This window comes from Lemur catta, chromosome 2 (assembly GCF_020740605.2).
Source record: "Lemur catta isolate mLemCat1 chromosome 2, mLemCat1.pri, whole genome shotgun sequence".
In the NCBI taxonomy this organism is placed as follows: domain Eukaryota; kingdom Metazoa; phylum Chordata; class Mammalia; order Primates; family Lemuridae; genus Lemur; species Lemur catta.
In genome coordinates, this window is record NC_059129.1 from 60,394,609 (window position 1) to 60,414,570 (window position 19,962).

A 19,962-nucleotide genomic window follows, 5' to 3' on the forward strand; every position below is an offset into this window, starting at 1 on the left:
TTGAAAGAAGAAAATTTACGTGAGTATCACACAGCTGGGTGTGGATGATGCAATTCATGGAGTGAATCATTTTTAATGGTGAGAGTTGGCTTCTCCCATCTAATGCCACTTTTAATCACAAATAAGGTATAACCTTTAAACATGACAAGCATTTCCACGGCACTTTCTGAAATGCTACCAAAGCCTCTCAGGAAACAAGGTCATTTGAAAGACTTAAAGAATAAGTAGAAAAACATTGTCCTGGATGGCCCTTATCAGCCACTCACCCCAACATCCCAAGATGCCAGAGCAACAAGATAACCCCTTTCCAAAGGTTGGCTGCTTTTAGCGATAACAGCTCGATGAGCTGTGTGCTTACTACGCCCCTAAGCAGAGACGGAGCGAAAAGTAATGAAAACAGACTATCCGTACTTGAATTCAACTGTATCACAGGACCCCCAAGGCAGTTTTCTAAGCAACACCACCAAGAGTATATATGGTTGACACTTTTCACAGTTTTGATTTTTTTCTATGTGAATCACCAAGTATGTATTTTTTAAAAATCTGGTACAAGCTCTTATTTTCAATGAGAAAACAGAGACCGAGAAGTGATATGGGTGGCCCAAGGTCACACAGCTTCATGGTGGCACTACTGGAATTAGCACAAGAGCCCTGACTCTCAGTCCAAATGCGCCTAACTAGCAGTTCCAAGCTCCTTTGACCTTCTTCATCTGTTTTTGAATTCTTAGTAAGAACACTATGGGGATGCTCTATCCATGAAGAATTCTGTAAAAAAAAGGAGACCTTTAGTTGCATCTTTTTCTTCAGCATATGTCTGGTTTAAAATTAATCATCAGCCACTCCAAAATTAAAAGTACCTATTTCCTTTAGCATTAAGCTGGCCAATCTTGGCGGCACTATATGGAACAAGGGTCAGGTCAAAGCATTTTTTTTTTTTTTTTTTTTTTAATGAGACAGGGTCTTGGTTTGCCACCCAGGCTGGAGTGCAGTGGTGCAATCATACCTCACTGCAGCCTTGAACTCCTGGGCTCAAGCGATCCTCCTGCCTCAGCCTCCTGAGTAGCTAGAACTACAGGCATGTGCCACCATGCCTGGCTAATTTTTTAACTTTGTTTAGAGATGCGGTCTCACTATGTTGCCCAGGCTGGTCTGAACTCCTGGCCCCAAGCAATCCTCCCATTTTGGCCTTCCAAAGAGCTGGGATTATAGGTGTGAGCCATCACGCCTGGCAACATGCGGTTTTTAAAATTTCGAATCTTTCATGTCCAGAGCATAAGGATGCCCATTAAGATAATTTCACACCCATGACTTCCTGAAGTGTTTTGTTGTTCTTATGACAAGCAACACCTTTGGGTTACAGCCGAATGTAATACTCTTGGCTAAGTCATAAGGACAAGTTCTGTACACTTGAGAAATCTTTAGAACAAAGCACAAAGAAACAGCTTGTCCTCAGCCCAACCTGAAACAGGTATGTCTGGCATTTTCCCTGAACCCTTGGCCGTGCCCTCGTATGTCGGCAGCAGTCCTTTTTCTCTCACTGTTCAGGCCTCCTGGAACATTCTGTCTGTAGAAAGGGGATGGCAGTGGTGCAATGAGCATAAAATGAGTTAGCTCAATACTTGGCATAAAGTAGGCACTTTGTAAGTCTTCGGTAAGATTTTAGCCAAATGTTCAGTATTTCTGCTTCTAACACTTGAAGGCCAGTAACTAGGGCTGAAATGGTGTTGTTCCAACTGCATAAGGAAGCCCCAGCCAAAGCATCTCTTGTATAATTTAAATAAAGGTCTCCAGCCTACCTACTGATTCTTGCTTTGCAGAGTTAAGTTCGCTTTAGTTGAGGATTTGTAGAGTGATGTGCTCCTTGCTACACCAGCTGCAAAGCCAAGTTACCCAAGGTTTGCAGAGTCAGTTTAAAGGAGGTAGGCCTGGCTTTAGACTAACCCCAAAGCTTCCTCTCTATACAAGGCATGCCTTTCCCTTCCCCTGGGTGGGGTGAGGAATGAAGGGAAGGATGTCTGGGCCGCATCCTTCTCTCTATTTTCCCAACTGTGAGGCATTCTCTCAGGGCAGTGTCAGACACACTAAGGACAAGTCAATGTTTCCTTCCAATCTCTGAGAACTTTCTTTCCGAGCAAGGAATTTCAGTTGCAGGGAAACTAAGAGTGAGAAGTATTTTAAGCAATGATCAGGCCTTTCTTTTAACTATTAATCTCACTAGACATTTCAAATTCTCTCTGCCTCTGTTAAATGGGAAAAAGGAGAACAACAAACATCTTTTTCAAAGTATTTTGGTAAATAATTTTTAAATAAAATTCAATAATCAATTGCCAGGTTGTTGAAGTGTTTTTCCAAGTCCTATTTTCCCACAATAACACAGCTATTTTAGGAAAGCCTGAAGGGAAAGGAAAACAAGACAGTTTAGAATATTATGTTTCCAAAGCAACTGCTATGTGGTTTCATCAGAGGACCTTCAAAGCCAGAGCCTGGGAGATGCTTAATAGCCCCACAATTACAGAGGTTAGAAAGCACAAACAGAACAGCCAGCCCACCAAATGCTCATTTTTTTTTTTCATCTTTCCAATAAAAAAGCACAAGAAATTTTCAAAGGATGATTCAAAGAAAAAAATACTGACTTCTTGTTCTGGCAATATAGCAAGCTGAACAAAAGCAGAACCAGCTCCCCCACCATAAACATACTAAGAGAAATGCTATACAAAACACATAAAAAAACTAACACTGGAGAGGCTCAGTGACCCATGCCTATAATACCAGCACTCTGCGAGGCTGAGGCGGGAGGATCGCTTGAGCTCAGGAGTTCAAGACCAGCCTGGACAGGAGCAAGACACTATCTCTACCAAAAATAAAAAAATTAGCTCAGTGTGGTGGTGTGTGCCTTTAGTCCCAGCTACTTCGGAGGCTGAGGCAGGAGGATCGCTTGAACCCAGCAGTTTGAGGTTGCAGTGAGCTATGATAATGCCACCCACACCCTCACCAGGACAACAGAGCAAGACTCTGTCTCAAAAAACCCCCACGAAACTCTAACTCCTACCCATAAGGTGAGGCTTTTTACCCCTCAAAAAAATATTCTTCAGAAAAGGGGAAGTCAGTTTACTTTCAAGTCCTTTGAAAAACGTCTTTTATTTGAGAAAGAGACATTTACCTGAGATGACCCTAGCAATACTAGTTTGGGATGCTTATATACAACAATCAACAAATCTTTGTTTCTGTCTTAAGAAGTATAGAAATTTAACACAGATTTGATAATTATTCCAGAGGCATGACCTCACAAATGAAGATGTGAGAAAACTTTTTAATGACTACTTTAAAAAGCAATGCACCAAATAGTTAAGTTCTGAGATCACTGTCATATATCTCTATCATGGGGGAAAAAAACCAAATGCTTCCATGTTATGGAATGAAAAAAGAACAAGCAGTGAACTTTCAGAAGTAAGAGATATACAGTCAGTTAAACTAAAAATGCAACAGACAGATGAAATAGCAGATTAGACACAATTAAAGAAAGTATGAGTGAATTGGAAGAATGAAAAATTTTTTAAGTACCTGGAAAGGAAAAGATTAGCTGCAAATGAACAAAAGTGGGACCGTGGTACACTTCTCTGGAGTAAACCTTCAAAGTGTTAATCTAGACTTCCAAGCCCTGCTAAAATATTATTCACATGTAAAGGCAAATAAAAACAATCAAATGAAGACTAAGAAAATGCCCCTCACAGAAAACACTACTTCAGAAGAAAAAAATTGAACCTAAAAGAATGGATTTCACAGAGATCAATAAATAGTGAGCAAAGAAAACCAGTAAGCACTGCCTGCAATAATGGTGACTGATTGTTCAGAACCTTAAAAGAAGGTAGACCCCTAACAACAGTAACATGGAAGATGGGAATCAGAGCCGAAATTTTCTAAGGTTCTTGAATTTTTCAGAAGAACAGAAATAAAATATTGATTCACTTCAGACTTAATATTAAGGCAAGGATGCACTTGACTGGGCACAGTGGCTCATGCCTGTGATCCTAGCACTTCGGGAGGCCGAGGTGAGAGGATTGCTTGAGGCCAGGAGTTCGAGACCATCCTGAGCAAGAAAGAGATCCCTTCTCTACAAAAAAATAGAAAAATTATCGAGGAGTAGTAGCATATGCCTGTAGTCCCAGCTACTCAGGAGGCTGAGGCAGGAGGATCAGTTGAGCCCAGGAGTTTGAGGTTTCAGTGAGCTATCATGACACCACTGCATTCTAGTCTGGGAAACAGAGTAAGACTCTGTCTCAAAATAAATAAAATAAAATGAAAAAATAAAAATAACAACAACAAAAAAAGGATGCATGGTAAAAATTCATGGGTAACCACTCAAATAACAGAATGAGTACCTTTCAAATCAGTAAAATTAAAAAAAAATGTAAAAATTCAACTTAAGCAGGAACAAAGAAAAAAAGAGCAAAACCACACATATATATAAAAACGGTGATAGGCCACGCACAGTGGCTCATGCCTGTAATTCCCAGCACTTTGAAAGGCCAAGGTGGTAGCATTGTTTGAGGCCAGGGGTTAGAGACCAGCCTGGACAACAAAGTGAGACCCCATCTCTACAAAAAATTTAAAAAATGAGCTGGGTGTGGTGGTGCATGCCTGTAGTCCCAGCTACTTGAGAGGCTGAGGCAGGAGGATCGCTTGAGCTCAGGTGTTCGAGGCTGTAGTGAGCTATGATCACACCACTGCACTCCAGCCTGGGTGAGAGAGACCCTATCTCTTAAAGAAAAAAGAAAGTGACAGACAGACAGGCGTACCTCATCTTATTGTACTTTGCAGATATAGATATATATTTAAATTTGTTTGTGGTAGCCCTGTGCTGAGCAAGTCTATTGGCATCATTTTTCCAACAGCATGTGCTCACTTGGTGTCTTTGTGTCATATTTTTATAATTCTTGCAATATTTCAAACTTTTTATTATGATTATAGCATCTTTTATTGGTGACTTGTGTTCAGTTATCTTCAATGTTGCTATTGTAATTGTTTGCAGCACTATAAACCATGCCCATATAAGACAGCAAACTTATTGATAAATGTTATGTGGTATTCTGAGTACTCCACTAACTAGCCATTCCCCCATCTTTCTCCCTCTCCAGCCTCCCTATTCCCTGAGACACAATAACATTGAAACTAGGCCAATTAATAACCCTACAATGGCCTCTAAGTGTTCAAGGAAAATGAAGAGTCTCACGTCTCTCACTTTAAATCAAAAGGTAGAAATGAACATGTTCAGTGAGGACGCCATGTGGGAAGCCAAGACAGGCCAAAAACTAGGCTTCTTGCACCAAACAAGTTAACCAAGTTGTGAATGCAAAGGAAAAGTTCTTGAAAGAAGTGAAAAGTGCTACTTTAGTAAATACTCAAATGATAAGAAAGCAAAACAGCCTTATTGTTAATATGTAGAAAGTTTTAGTGGTCTGGATAGAAAATCAAACCAGCCACGACATCTCCTTAAGCCAAAGCCTAATCCAGAGAAATGCCCTAAGTCTCTTCAAGTCTATAAAGGCTGAGAGAAGTGAGGAAGCTTCAGAAATTCTGACGCTAGCAGAGGTTGGCTGGTTAATGAGGTTTAAGAAAAGAAGCCATATTCACAACGTAAAAGTGCAAGGTAAAGCAGCTAGTGCTGATGGCTACAGCAAGTTATCCAGAAGATCTAGCTAAGATCATTGATGAAGGTGGCTACACTAAATAACTGATTTTTTGGAATAGAGTCTCGCTTTGTTGCCCAGGCTAGAGTGCCATGGTGTCAACCTAGCCCATAGCAACCTCAAACTCCTGGGCTCAAGTAATCCTCCTGCCTCAGCCTCCCAAGTAGCTGGAACTACAGGTGGTATCACCATGCCCCACTAATTTTTTCTACTTTTTATTTTTTGTAGAGATGGAGTCTTGCTCTTGCTCAGGCTGCAGCTCAAGCAATCCTCCAGCCTCAGCCCCCCAGAGTGCTAGGAGTGCTAGGGCACAGGCGTGAGCCATGGTGCCCTGCCAATAACTGATTTTCAATGGAGACAAAACAGCCTTCTACGGGAAGAAGATGCCACCTAGGTCTTTCAGAGCTAGAGAAGAGAAGTCAAGGCCTGGCTTCAAAGTTTCGAAGCACAGGCTGATTCTCCTGCTAAGGGTTAATGCAGTTGGTGACCTGAAACTGAAGTCAATGCTCATTTGCCATTCCAAAAATCCTAGGGCCCTTAAGAATTATGCACAATCTACTGTTTGTGTTCTATACACGGAACAACAAAGGCTAGATGATAGCACATCTGTTTATAGCATGGTTTACTAAATATTTTAAGCCCACTCTTGATATCTACTGCTCAGAAAAAAAGATCCCTTTCAAAATATTACTGCTTATTGATAATGCACCTGGTCACTGAAGAGTTCTGACGGAGATAAAAAAAGGAGATTAACATTGTTTTCATGCCTGCTAACACAACATCCACTCTGCAGCCCAGGGATAAAAGAAGTAATTTCAATTTCCAAGCCCAATTATTTACAAAATACATTTTGTAAGGCTACAGAGCTGCCATAGCAATTCCTCTGATGGATCTGGGCAAAGTAAATTGAAAACCTTCTGGAAAGAATTCACCATTCTAGATGCCATTAAGGACACTTGTGATTCATGGGAGGAGGTCAAAATATTCACGTTAACAAGAGTTTGGGAGTAGTTTTATTTTTAAAAAGGTTGGGGGTTGTGAGGAGGGGTGCTGAGTTGCCTTGTTCGTTTTTGTTGAGACAGTCTCACTCTGCCACTCTGAGCAGAGTGCAGTGGCGCCATTGTCACTGTAACCTGGACTCTAAGTGATCCTTCTTCCTCTGCCTCCCAGGTAGCTGGGACTATAGGTGTGCACCACAGCGCCAGCTGGGTTTTATTACAGAGTCTCCCTTTTGCTCAGGTTAGTCTTGAACTTCTGAGCTCAAACGATCCACCCGCCTTGGCCTCCCAGAGTGCTAGAAGATTATAGGCGTGAGCCACCGCGCCCGGCCTGAAGATGTGACTAAATTGCTGCAAACTCCTGATAGACCTTTAATAGATGAGGAGTTGCTACTTATGGATGAGCAAAGAAAGTGGTTTCTTCAGATAGAATCTACTCCTTGTGAAGATGCTGTGAATGTTGTCAAAATGACAACAAAGGATTTTGAATATTCCAAAACTTAGTTGATAAAGCAGTGGCAGGGTTTGAGAGGACTCACTCCATTTTGAGAAGTTCTACTGTGGGTAAAATGCTATCAAACACAGCATCACATGCTACAGAGAACTCTTCCGTGAAAGGAAGAGTCAACTGATGCAGCAAATTTCGTTGCTGTCTTATTTTAGGAAATTGCCACAGCTACCTCAACCTTCAGCAACCACCACCCTCATCAGCCAGCAGCCATCAACATCGAGGCAAGACCCTTCACCAGCAAAAACATGACGACTCTCTGAAATCTCAGGTGGCTGTTAGCATTTTAAAATTAAGGTATGTTCATTGTTTTTTTAAGACACACTGCTATTACATACTTCATAGCCTACAGTATAATGTAAACATTACTTATATAAGCATTGGGAAACAAAACAATTTGTGTAATTTGTTTTATTGCAATATTCACTTTATTGCGGTGGTCTGAAACCAAATCTGCAATATCTCCCAGGTGTGTGCCTGTACTACAAAATAACAATTAACATGCTAAATGAAAATGAATTAAATTTCTCCATTAAAAGACAAGAGGGGTCTGGGAAGTGGCTGTACTTCAGATGGATTTTTGTAATGTTTTCATATTTAAATAAACAAAAAATCAAACCAATAAAATGTCAGCATTTGTTAGGTACATAGATATCATCTATATGATTTTACTTTATATATTTTCAAATAGTCCCAAAATTATAACTTAAAATAAAAATTGCAAAGGGGGAAAAAGAGTAAGTATGGATTTATGCCAAGCCAGATGCATCTAGCCAGCTATCAATTTTTTTCAAAATTACATTTTAAATGTTCTGAATATTTGAATGATAATTCTCTCACACTATTCAAAGTATACAATTCTAACCCCAAGGAAAGAAACACATACATTTACTCAAAAAACAATCTTGTTTGTAACCCATGATTGCTAAATAACACAATGAATGTGGTTCTGGCATTTGCTTTTTTCCTATCCTAATACTCAGGATACATTTGGAAGAGCAATCAGCCATAGTAACAATGGGAAGGAAAAGATGGGGAAGAGACCTTTTTTCATTCTTATAAGCCAGTGATCTGTGAGTGGGGGTGAGGTGAGGGATGGAATGTTAATGGGCACATCATGAGAGTATTTCAAATCAAAAGGAATGTGTCATATTTTTTGTAACAACAGGGAGACCAGAAAGGGTGGGGGGAAAAAAAAATCGCTGCTCTAGAGCTGAGTCCTCTCCCTTGGTACTTTCCTGACTTTCACAGAACTGTATCCTTGTGCAGTGGAGATGGAGACTGCCAGGCAGAGGCAGGCTCAGGTCTGAAAGGAAGAGGGAGTTTTAAGGGCTGGAAGCCCAAATGAATGAAAGGGCCTGGTGGTGATGGAGTCTGAGCAGAGCTGAGCCTGATGGTCGGGCTAAGAAAGGACAGAGAGCTTTCTCCTGAGGAAAGGAGCCAGCAGTCCTTTCTTTCAACACAGTGTCCCTGGGGTGTTCAAAGCCATGTGCACTGTGTAACACTGACCCTGCCTCCCTCGCAGCTGCTGCTGAGTCCAAGGATCAGTGTGTGAGGCACAGGCAGATCAACAGGGATTCTCCTTTGTGGGCTGTAACCAACCACACAATTAGATCCCCTCTGCCTAGGGTTTAAGAGGTCAGAGGCACCGTGGGAGCAGAGCAGACGTGTTAAAATGGTTTCACACCAGGACAAAGCTGCCTGAAACGGAACACCTGTGATACTCTAACAAAGGAGTTAAAAGTGGCTTTGATAGCTTGCTGGATGGGTGGGGAAACGTGGTCCAGCACTGGTAGGTAACACAGAATGATAAAAGACACAGCTTGGCACCATGTAGGCAGAGGTTCTCAGTTTGGGGATTGGAGACAAGAGAAAGACACGTGGATAATTTGGAAGAAAAAAAAAAACCAGGCTTCTAGTCAGATGAAATATGCCCTGAATCTCAGGGGGTAGAAAGGCACATAAGATTTTTATGTTTGCTATGAGGGCACAGTTTTACAAAGCTAAGTAACTAATACAAACTAAGTTCTTTCTCTTCTGCAACTTGGAATTTTATTTCTAAACCTTCATTGTGGACTCTGAGGTTATGCAACTCCAAATTTAGTAACAAAAAGCTAAGGTTTGCCATGGAGCCCTATACTTTCAAATTAAAACACACCACTATACAAATATACTTCAAATCAGGGATCAATGACCTTTTTCCTAGAAATAAACACTAATTAATGAGATGATCAGAAGTAATACCTCTTTTTTCCTTCTAATTTTTTTCCTACCAAATGCACAAACTATGAACAAGTCTGTATTATGTCTACATTTTAAACTCAGTCTCACAGTTTTAAAATTGGGATTTAGTTATTTTCCTTCTAGTAACTTTAACATTTTGGTGACTCCCCTTTCATTTCCTTCTTATCTCCCTTCTTTCAAGACTTCTCCCTGTTTCCTTTAAGTGACAGTTAATTTTATTTGTATTAATCTGGAACTTGCCCGAGGCAGCTCTGAATTTATGCCACAGGGTTAAATAAACAAAAATACCAATGACTGCTTATTTATTTTAAAAATTCTTTACGGACCCAAATATGCAGATAAACAAAAAGGTAAATAAAGATAAATAATAATGCCAATGCACAACTGTGTGATCACGGGCAAATGGCTTCAACTCCTGGGACATTTCTTTAAAATGAGAGGCTCAACCAACTGGGTTTCATGATGATCTCAGTTTGCTCTGTTGCATAAGAAGAAAAACCTATAGCTAAAATGAAATTCAAAACTTGACAAAGGACAGACACATTATAATTGTATTACTGATGGGCTTATGTAAACATAGGGGGAAAAAACACAAAAATCAAATGTAAATATCATCTACTTTCGAGTACTAGGGGCTTATTTTCAACTCAGGCATATCTGATCTGGATATATTTTTATAAACCTCATCTAAGGAACCATTGCCCCCTTGTCTATTACCCCTGTATATACGCTAAATTGTGAGTCAGAAATGTGATTCTCCTCTGTATACTCTTTTTTTTTCCTTTGAGACAGAGTCTCACTCTGTTGCCCAGGCTAGAGTGCCATGGCGTCAGCCTAGCTCACAGCAACCTCAAACTCCTGGGCTCAAGCAATTCTCCTGCCTCAGCCTCCCGAGTAGCTGGGACTACAGGCATGCTCCACCATGCCCGGCTAATTTTTTCTATATATATATTTTAGCTGTCCATATAATCTTTTTATTTTTAATAGAGACGGGGGTCTCGCTCTTGCTCAGGCTGGTCTCGAACTCCTGACCTCGAGCGATCCTTCCGCCTCATCCTCCCAGAGTGCTAGGATTACAGGTGTGAGCCACCGTGCCCAGCCCCCTCTGTACACTCTTAAATCTCTGTATTCAGTGCTTAGACACTGCTCAAAGTCTTCTACTGTTCTTACCAAACCGCCAGAGGAAAATCTATACTTTATATTACAGTGTTTTCAGAACCCCCAAATTCACTCAGATGTACACAGCAGCAGTTTATACAGCAATTTTCTTTCCCTCTTTAATAGGGAATTATCTGTTTAAGAGAAGTTAAATTACGAAGTTATAGCTATATCTCTAGGGCTTGAAAAACACATAAGGCAAATGCTTACTTTCTCTAAGAATTAATTATCTTAAATATTTTTCTCTAGAATATTGCTATGTATAATAACAAACTCTATGAAAGTTTTCTTAAAGAAATAACTCTATCATCTATCAATTATGGAAACACAAACAGCTCACTCTAAAAAAACCTGACAGCTGGCTGCGGCTTTGTCCCTTGAACACTGAGAGATGTGCACAGTGCTGGGGCCAGGAGTCACTCCTGTGTACTTCCCCTGCCTCCAGTCCTGCAATCTCCATCCTGGAGGCTAATTAAACTGCCTTCATTCTAGAATAGGACAGAAAAAAGCAAAAAAGGAGTTGTAAGCATTTCTTGGATTGTCAAGCATAAAAGCAATGCTGGTAGCATCTACTGTTCCAGTCATAAAATCTATACCTTGGCTTATGAAACATACATGGGAGAACATGACACAGATCTATAGACGCAACACCTCTGATGATCAAATACAGTGCTAACCACTGGCTCATACACCTGGACACGTCCACATTCGTGCACACCACCACATCCAGCCAGAGAGACACCACCATAGCTTGGGGCTGACAGAGACCTCATTTTTTCCTCTAAACAACTAATTTTAAGATTCATACTAATTTCTCCTATTTTCCGTACCCTGGCCAATCTTCTTCTACTTACTACTCCTTGGAGAATTAAAGCTGCAATAAAAGGTTGAAAACCTAAATAGGAGTGCTTGAATGTTTGTTTTATTTATGGCTTAATTCTCTATCCCAGAGGACTCAGCAATACGTTCGAGTAAGCCTGAAAAGTGTGTAGTCATTCCCTGAAAAATGCACACAAATTGTGCTTACCATTGGAGGGCAGCTTTCCTCTCGCTTTTAGCTTTAAATGCTGTAGTATTATCCCTTACAAAGTAGGGAGAACAGAAGTGTTGATTCCAATTTGTCTTTCTTTTTTATTTAAGCCACATTTGCTTTTGAGATCACAAAATTTGATTTTCAATATTCCAGTCATATCAAAGAAATAATTGGGTCTGAACTTACACAGACCATTTGAATCCTAAATGCAGATCTCACTAGCCACTCTTCTTAGCTTTTGAAAAATAATTGAGTTTGACAACTTATCAGATCAGGACAGAGAGGATGACTTGCCACAAAACATACCAAGTATCACCCACCCACTTCCTTCCTCCCCCACCTCCAAAAAAGAAGCAAGCACTTATTAAATGCTTAATAGTAAAATGCTCACATCTATTTTTCAAATTTTGTTCATTTTCTACTCTGTATTTTACTTGCATGGAAGTATTTTTGAAACTATTTTAATTCTGAATATCCTATGAAACATAACAAAAAAAATCAATAGCAAACGCTTCTATTTTAGATATTCTAGAAGGCATATTTGTACAAACAACTGACATTTTGAAAAACTCATTTTATAACATACTTAAAATGCACCAACATACTTGCTCACCCAGTTCTCTCCCCATGCCAAGTGGCTGCTTTCCTCATTTAGGAATATGATATAGGACAGCAACAAGAGTACTTTTAAGTGAGAAGGAAGCCTGTGTTAACCTCTGACCTACCTCAAAGAACATATAGAGAGACAGCAACGTGAGTCCAAGGTTATACACCATTAAAATTCCCCGGCAAGAGAATGGCTGTCTATTCTTCATGTATTTTGGTCCCAGCCACACAATTAGTAAATATATGATGGAACAGACCAATGTAGGTATATAATTGTCCAGAAGAAACCATCCTTTTACTCTGGTATCTGAAAAATAATAAAAGAAAATATTTAGTGATTAATAAGGTAAATATAACAATAACCACAACTTTTCAAACATTAAAAAAAATTTCCCTGACCACAATTTTATAAAAATCACCTAGTATTAATGTTCCTAATCCCAACAAAGCAACCAGACGAGAAGGCATAAATTTTCAAAACATACAAAACAATGTGGGGAACACTCATTCTGTTTTAGGGAACAAAGTGTTACCTGATTCTAGAATTGCAAATAAGATCTTGGGGGAAAAAAAGGAAAGAAAGAAAAAAACCAAGGTGAAGCTTCCTTGTTCAATGTTCTGAATAACAATGTGTATTACTCATGGTTTTTACTAAGTAAAATCAAAATAAAAATATCATTTCCAAAGAATTCAAAAGAAAATAAGGAGAAAGCTAGGTTTTCCACTAACTGGATTTATTAACCAGATTTGTTGGATCACACATGGGGTAATGAAACCCTAGAAATGGCGGTCTGTGAACTCTGAAGTCCTCCATCTCAGCCAAGTGTCAGCGAGTCTGCCCAGCACATGCAGACTCAGAGAAAACGTGCCACTTAGCCAAGTTAGTGACACTGTTGCTAATCAGAAAGGCAGCATCTGCTATGACTGCAATGGTCAACAGCAGAGGGGACAATGATTAAAAAAACAAAACATGATGGCAAAGCAGCAATGATCAGATAAGTGTCTAGGGTATAGTATTTAAGGAACTACACGAGGAGCTACCAGTAGTAACTTGAGAGAGAAAACCTACACTGATTTAAAGAACTGCTGGTGTAGGAGAGACCTCCCCTGCCCTGTACCCTTTACTGGGCAGGGAGCAGGAGGGAGAGGAAAACAGGTGAAGCAGCTGCCAGGAGCAAACTGACAGCCTCTCAGATGGCAGTAACCTCCCCGGCAGCCAGATTCTCTAGGTATTATCTGTCTCCTGAAAGAGTCAACTTCATCCTCTGGCTGATCCACAGGGAGCTGCCTCTGCAGCACATTCCCCTTTCCATCCTGCTATAATGATCCCCCAAAACCTGTAGCTCCTCAATCTTATCTGCCTGCCAAGATCCCCAACTCTGGAGCTCAGAGGCATATGCAGGATTTACCTCCTGCATCTTTGGAGAAGCAGCAGCTAATGGGAACAGTCTCTGCCCTTTCTCTGACCCCCTGGGTGGGACCATCTTGCTACTCTGATTCTTTTCCCCTTGATCTCACAGGACAAGCACATGTTCCATAGGGCATAAGTCCTCTTGGGCCACTGACACCACTCTCCCTTTCCTGCAGACACCATAAACTTTCCCCGTGTTTCTCTCATGGCTTGCTTTCCTTGGCTTCAGAGGGAGATGCCCTCCATGCCCTCCCACCTGGTTGTGCTGGGATGGTGGAGGGTGTTACTGTCAGCTCTGCAGAAATTCTCTGCAGAGGAAGGGCTTCAGGAAGTGGCTGGCCCCAGGAACCTTAACAAGGGGATTCTTAACACCTTTTGTTCTCAGCTCTGGGCCTTGGCTGTCAATTTTGAGAAAACAAGTTCCCACTTAGCAACTAACATTAGAATGTTACATATTTTGTGTGTACACATATGTCACAAACCCAATAAATGCACATGTATCTTCCATTTCCTGCCATTCCTTCCATTTACTTAAAGCTCTGTTTTACACCTTGCTTTATTTATTTTGTAACAGATCTTCATCTTCCCAAATTGGCAGGTATCCATCCTCTCACACTGCTAAGTGCTTCCAGGGCAGAGGGCCCCCCAATCTTCAAAATCTGGCCAGTCGTGGTCCTAACCCTCTGTCTGGTGGCTGGTTCAGGCATGCGCATGTGAGCAATGTGGCCACTGAGCTTTGAGGGAGGACAGCTGGTAAAGAGCACTGAGGAATAACTTCCTTGTTCTCAAAACCATGCAAATTCACTGACTTCTATTCATTTAATCTACATTTTTAGAATTAATCTGTCAATATTAATTGTAACAATAAGAATATCGACAAGATTTTGAGAACCAACTGCATGATTTTGCTTTATGAGGCCCCGGGCTCAAAACTATTGTGAGTTAAACACAACTCACATGGCACTCAATATGTTAAACTCCTATTGCGACTGTGCATTTTGGGAAACAGTTTCTTTTAGAGACTTGTAAGAATCGAGAAAAACATACCACTGATAATGGTGAAATCTACGGTATTCTCAGGCTACACACACACACAATTCAATCTCCAGTTAGAGTCAGTAGAGGGCTACACACGGCAGCTGTGTCTCTGTCAGAGGACTCCCCCAGGCCATTTGTTATCCAGGATAAAGTGTCGGTCTTATCACAGAAAATGCTTCCATTTTCCAGAATCTCCTCATGCAATATTTATGAGTGGCTATAAGGGGCAGGGTGGGGGGGGTGGCGCCACAAAAGGTAAGCAAAACCAAAAACCATCTTACCTCGGGTGCCTAGCAATGCTTTGAAATAGGGACTAAGTGATGCATCAAAATTTTCCATTTTAAAACCTATTAAGGAGAAAAAAGATATCGATTAATCTCTACCCCAAAATGTTTTTATACAGTGTTTTTTCATAAAAGAACAAGAACAAATTCTTTTCAAAGAATATGCTATAGACAAGGTCAAGTTCCTCATATTAAATTTTTTTTTAGCTCACAAAAGTAACTTATGCACTAGTTCTAATTTGAACATCAAAAGGAAAGACACAATCCTGTGAATTCACTTTATAAATGAAGTGCCAGTTTTCTGAACTTTTTTTCTCAGTTCCATAAAAATTCTTTCCGTGAAGCTGAAATCTCAGTGGAGAGAAGAGTGGAACTCACTGGACTGAAGGTGGCAGACAGGAAAAGATCCTGTCTGGGCAAGAACTGCGACTTGAGGTAAGACAACAAAGACAGGAAGAATCATAGCAGGGAATGGAATGCCACAGTGAAAAGACAGTTTCCTCTGCTTGTTACTTTTATTATTATTTTTACAATACTTCATGCCTACAGTAAAAAAATCCAAACATTAAAAATAAAAAGGGGGGGTGGCAAAAATTTCATCACTTCCCTCAACCACAATCCCTAAGCCTGGCTCTTAAGAAGCAACCTAAAAATGGTAAATAAAGTTGGGTATACTGCCAGAGATTTTTCTTCTTTTGAACACAAAAGAGGTTACGCAAAATGGATGCTTTTACAATTGTGGGTTGCAACCCATTATTAGATGATCAAGTCAACTTAGCATTAAAAAAAAATAAATTGGTCATAATAGAGAATCAGAGTGCTTTGCTCTGAGAATGAATACTGTCTCATAAAACTCTAGTTTTACTTTATCATATTTATAAATATTATATGATTACTCAGCTGGGATGCAAAATATATTCTCATGAGGAGGAGGTCACAGTAAAAAAACCCTCAGAACAACACTATTATGTTAGAAGTGTACACATTACTTGCTTGTTTTCACTTATTAAACCATCTCAAAGTTAGTAGTTACAGATTTACCTCCATCTTTTCCCCCCATATAAGAGATACATTTAGAGGGTAGCTAAGCATCTTTTCATATGTGTATTGACTAGATTTTCTATTAAATTTATTAAAGTTAGGAGACATACATTTTCAACTTTCCTGGTACTTCCCTTTTACAAATAATCACCCATATAACAACTTCCAAGGGCAAAGGCAGCTGAGTATCAGCTGCCTTAACTAAGCTGTTACTCATTTAGCAATACTCCCCCTTCCTTGGCTTGCCACACTAAAATGTATGTATAAGAATATGTAGTTTCAAGATAGACTATTTTAACCATAAAATTATCTAATGGCTCTAGTAGTTGCAATCAAGCCAATCCAGCCCCAGATAACGCAGAGACAGGAGGAGCCATCAATGACACTTTGAAAGTAGCTCACGGGGTTCTGTCCTGACTGCCCAAGGGAGCTCAGGGAGGGTACTGACTCCCTCCCTCAACCTGGGGCTGGAAACCAAGAAAGCAACAGTTGCCACAAACCCACAGATGTGCTACGATCAAGCCACCTTTGTCCCTCAACAGTTATGCAATGTTGGCACTAGGTCACTTCTGTAATTCAACCATTAAATTTTTAATATATAGTAAGTAGTCCCTTCTTATCCACAGTTTTGCTGTCTAAGATTTTAGTCACCTGAGGGCAACTGTGGTCTGAAAATACTAGATGGAAAATTCCAGAAATACACAATTTGTAAGTTTTAACTTTCCCATTGTCACACTCTGTCCCACCTGGGACATGAATCATCCCTTTGTCCAGTGTATCCATGTTGTCTATGCTCCCAGACTGTTAGTTACTTAGTAGCCCTCTCAGTTATCAGATTGACTGCCGTAGAACTGCAGTGCTTATGTTCAAGTAACTCTTATTTTACACAATTATTTTACTTATTAGTTATTGCTATTAATCTCTTACCTGCCTAATTTATAAATCAAACATTATTATAGGTATGTATATATAGAAAAAACAAAGTATATCTAGGGTTCAGTACTATCCACAGTTTCAGCCATCCACTGGGGGGTCTTGGAACATATCCTTCGCTTTAAGAGGTGATTAGTGTACTGTAATCCCTAGACTATTCTGGTCCTAAGCCATTTTCCTCCACAAGACTGAACTTCTTCAGGAGACAGAAATTTTAGAAAATTCTGGTGAAGAGAACGGGTTTAGCTTTATATTTCTTAAAGATAATTCTTTAGAAAGACTCCATGGTTACATAAGAAATATTTTATCTATTAAAGGGCATTATAAATTCTACAGTTAAAAAAAATAATTTGCCTGTTTTTTCAACAGCTATTGAAAATCATCTAGGGAATCCAAGTTTTGGAAAACAACCAGCATGTTTTTGTGAAATCTAAATCACACTTCACAACTTAATTTCATTTATAATGAATGATGGGCCATGTATATGGAGGACACAGTGTCCCCTGCACCCCACTGGCTGCATCCCAAACAGCCGATCAAGAGGAAATAAGGAGGAACAAGGCCATAAAGGCCATGACTATCAGACTGAATAACTGCCTCTATGTTTAAGAAGAGCAAACTATTTAATACACACGAGGCCCTTAGAGCAGTGCCTGGCATGTAGTAAGCCCTCAATAAATGTTTCCTACTCTATGTCTGCCCCAGGATCAACTCCGTGAAAAGGAATACCATCAACCACCCATGGCCATCCCAGGTTTCCACAAGAGCACTGCTGGCATTCCGAGTGGAAACGCTGTTATTCTGTGCACTGGGGATCATTAACTAAATGCCACCACTGAGTCCCTAGACATTGCGACAACATACAACATACACTTCTAAATCCTAGTACATGCCGTAGGGGGATAGCAACAGAAGGTAGGTGGGAGTTGGTTAATATCTCAGGAGAACTTGTCAGAGGTATTACCTCATATGAAAGACAAGACTAAAAGGAATATACTAACTAAATACACACGTGTCAAGCATTATTACAAAGGATTGTTGAATAGAGATAAATATAAAGCAGTGACCTGCTGACCCAGAAGAAACAAGACATTCATAATGGGGAAAAGAAGCCAGACACAGTAAACCAAAAATAAAATCCAGTTTGCAAACGAGAAGATGTTAGAATGACACATAGTAATACAAGATGCATATATATGTTTAATATCATGCTCCAAAAATAAAATTCAAATAATGGTATTCTGGGATCTAACATCAGGAAAATACCTAAGAAAAACAATAATCAAATCAATTATTCTGTTTTTTAACTAAGAGGTCTTTCAGAGGGCTGTGACCGAGCTGGAAACAAGAGTGAACAAATGTTTAAAAATGACAGAATACAGAGAGATGGGGTGAGGGTGGGGAGGGAGAACATTAGTGGACCTAGAAAAAATGAGGCAGTCCAGGAATTGTTCTAAATGACTTACTACTACAAGGACAACAGCCTAGGACACAGTCCAGTTTAAGATTCTAGGCTACCATCAATGCAACAGAAAAGCAGCTTGATGAAACATAAGGCAAACTTTCAGTCCAAGAGTACTAAACCAGCAGCAGGCTACCAAAAGGGACTGTGGAATTCAGTATTTGGAGATACTGAAGAATCCTGTTACAAGCCATCTGTCCCGAACAATCTGAATCTAAACCCATCTCAAACAGAGGCCCGGCAGTAGTTGGCAGGCACAGGAGCACTTTCTTGCCTTTATAAAATGAAATGTCTTCTCTATGAAAGCACCCATAAGACAGGATGTTTGTCAAAAATGTTGTATCTGTTCTTAGACTGTATTTCTTCTCAGCTTAAGAATTCTTCTCTTAGGTTTACAGAACCTTTCACAATCAAACTTAGGAACATACTGAAACAGTTAGCAAAACATTCTCTAAAAGAACAGATATGTGGAAAATAACAATGACAATTTTTCAAAGAGCTCCTGTTGTTCCTGAAATGGCTACGGGTGAGAAGGGAGAAAGGGTGGGTAAAGGTGGCCCCCGGAGCACATACCCCTAATCAGGAGAGACCTGATCCATGAATCCCAGGCCTAATTCTGGGCTGGACTCTGATACGTTAAATATTTTCCCCGAAATCTCCCCTACCACACCCACAACTGGACATGTACTATAATCTTCTAAGACAAGGTTGTTTGTTTTTCCACAGGTTACCAAGAGACATCTTCACCAAAGGTTTCCTTTCATCATTTTCTCAACACAATGTCATGTTTCTGTCTAGCCAGGCACATATCTGGTGTCCCTCGATACCATGCACTCACTTTTTCATTCACACCACATGCTTACCAAGTGCCTGCTATGTGCCAGGCACTCAGGCCCCAAGGCCCTGGGATTCCAGGACGGTGAGAAAGACCATAAGCACATGTTAATTACAGACAGAAATGCACACATATATAATATGATACAAAAGATGACTGTTAGCAAGAAAAAGTAAAGCAGAGGAAAGGGGGTGAAGTCATGGAGTGGGGATTTGTCTTAGAAAACATAGCTAGAGAAGGCTGCCTGAGAAGGTGGCCAACAGGTAGAGGCCTGAATGGTGAATGCAAGCCACACGTCCATCAAGGGAAAGAGTGGTCCACCTACAGAGACAGGCAAGAGCAATGGCCCTAAAGCCAGGGCGGGCTTGGCATGCTCAAGGCCCAGAGGCCAGGACTGGAGTGGGCAGCACTGTGGGAGGCCTTCTGTCCTCCACTTCCTGCTCGGTGCCCAGCCCTTGCTTGGCAGTGGACAGAGGTCAATCGCACAGCGCATCTTAGAGACAGCACGTGGCCAACGGGCAGGGAACAGAAGAGGGTGCCAATTCTTAACTGCTCATACTGCCACTGTCCCCTCACCCTCCCGGCTGCGGCCCCCCTGCCAGTGCCCTGCCCTTTTCATTTTCATCTCCCTTGCTGGGCCTCATCTGCTGTGCCACATGAACAGTACAAAGGTCTCGGCAAATGAATTCTTCATTGCCACGCTGAGCCGGCCTGCCCTGCTGAG

The 19,962-nt window shown here is 40.6% G+C and overlaps 1 protein-coding gene across 1 annotated transcript in view; it reads right to left on the reverse strand.

Moving 5' to 3' along the window:
- ELOVL5 (ELOVL fatty acid elongase 5) overlaps positions 1-19,962 on the reverse strand; it is a 78,465-nt gene that overhangs the window by 14,815 nt on the left and 43,688 nt on the right. Inside the window, exons 2-3 of the mRNA XM_045543758.1 lie at positions 14,965-15,030; positions 12,354-12,541 (exon numbers count right to left, since the gene is read on the reverse strand). Of these exons, the coding sequence (XP_045399714.1) occupies positions 12,354-12,541; positions 14,965-15,022 (246 nt within the window). The 5' untranslated portion in view covers positions 15,023-15,030. The remainder of the gene's footprint in view (positions 1-12,353; positions 12,542-14,964; positions 15,031-19,962) is intronic.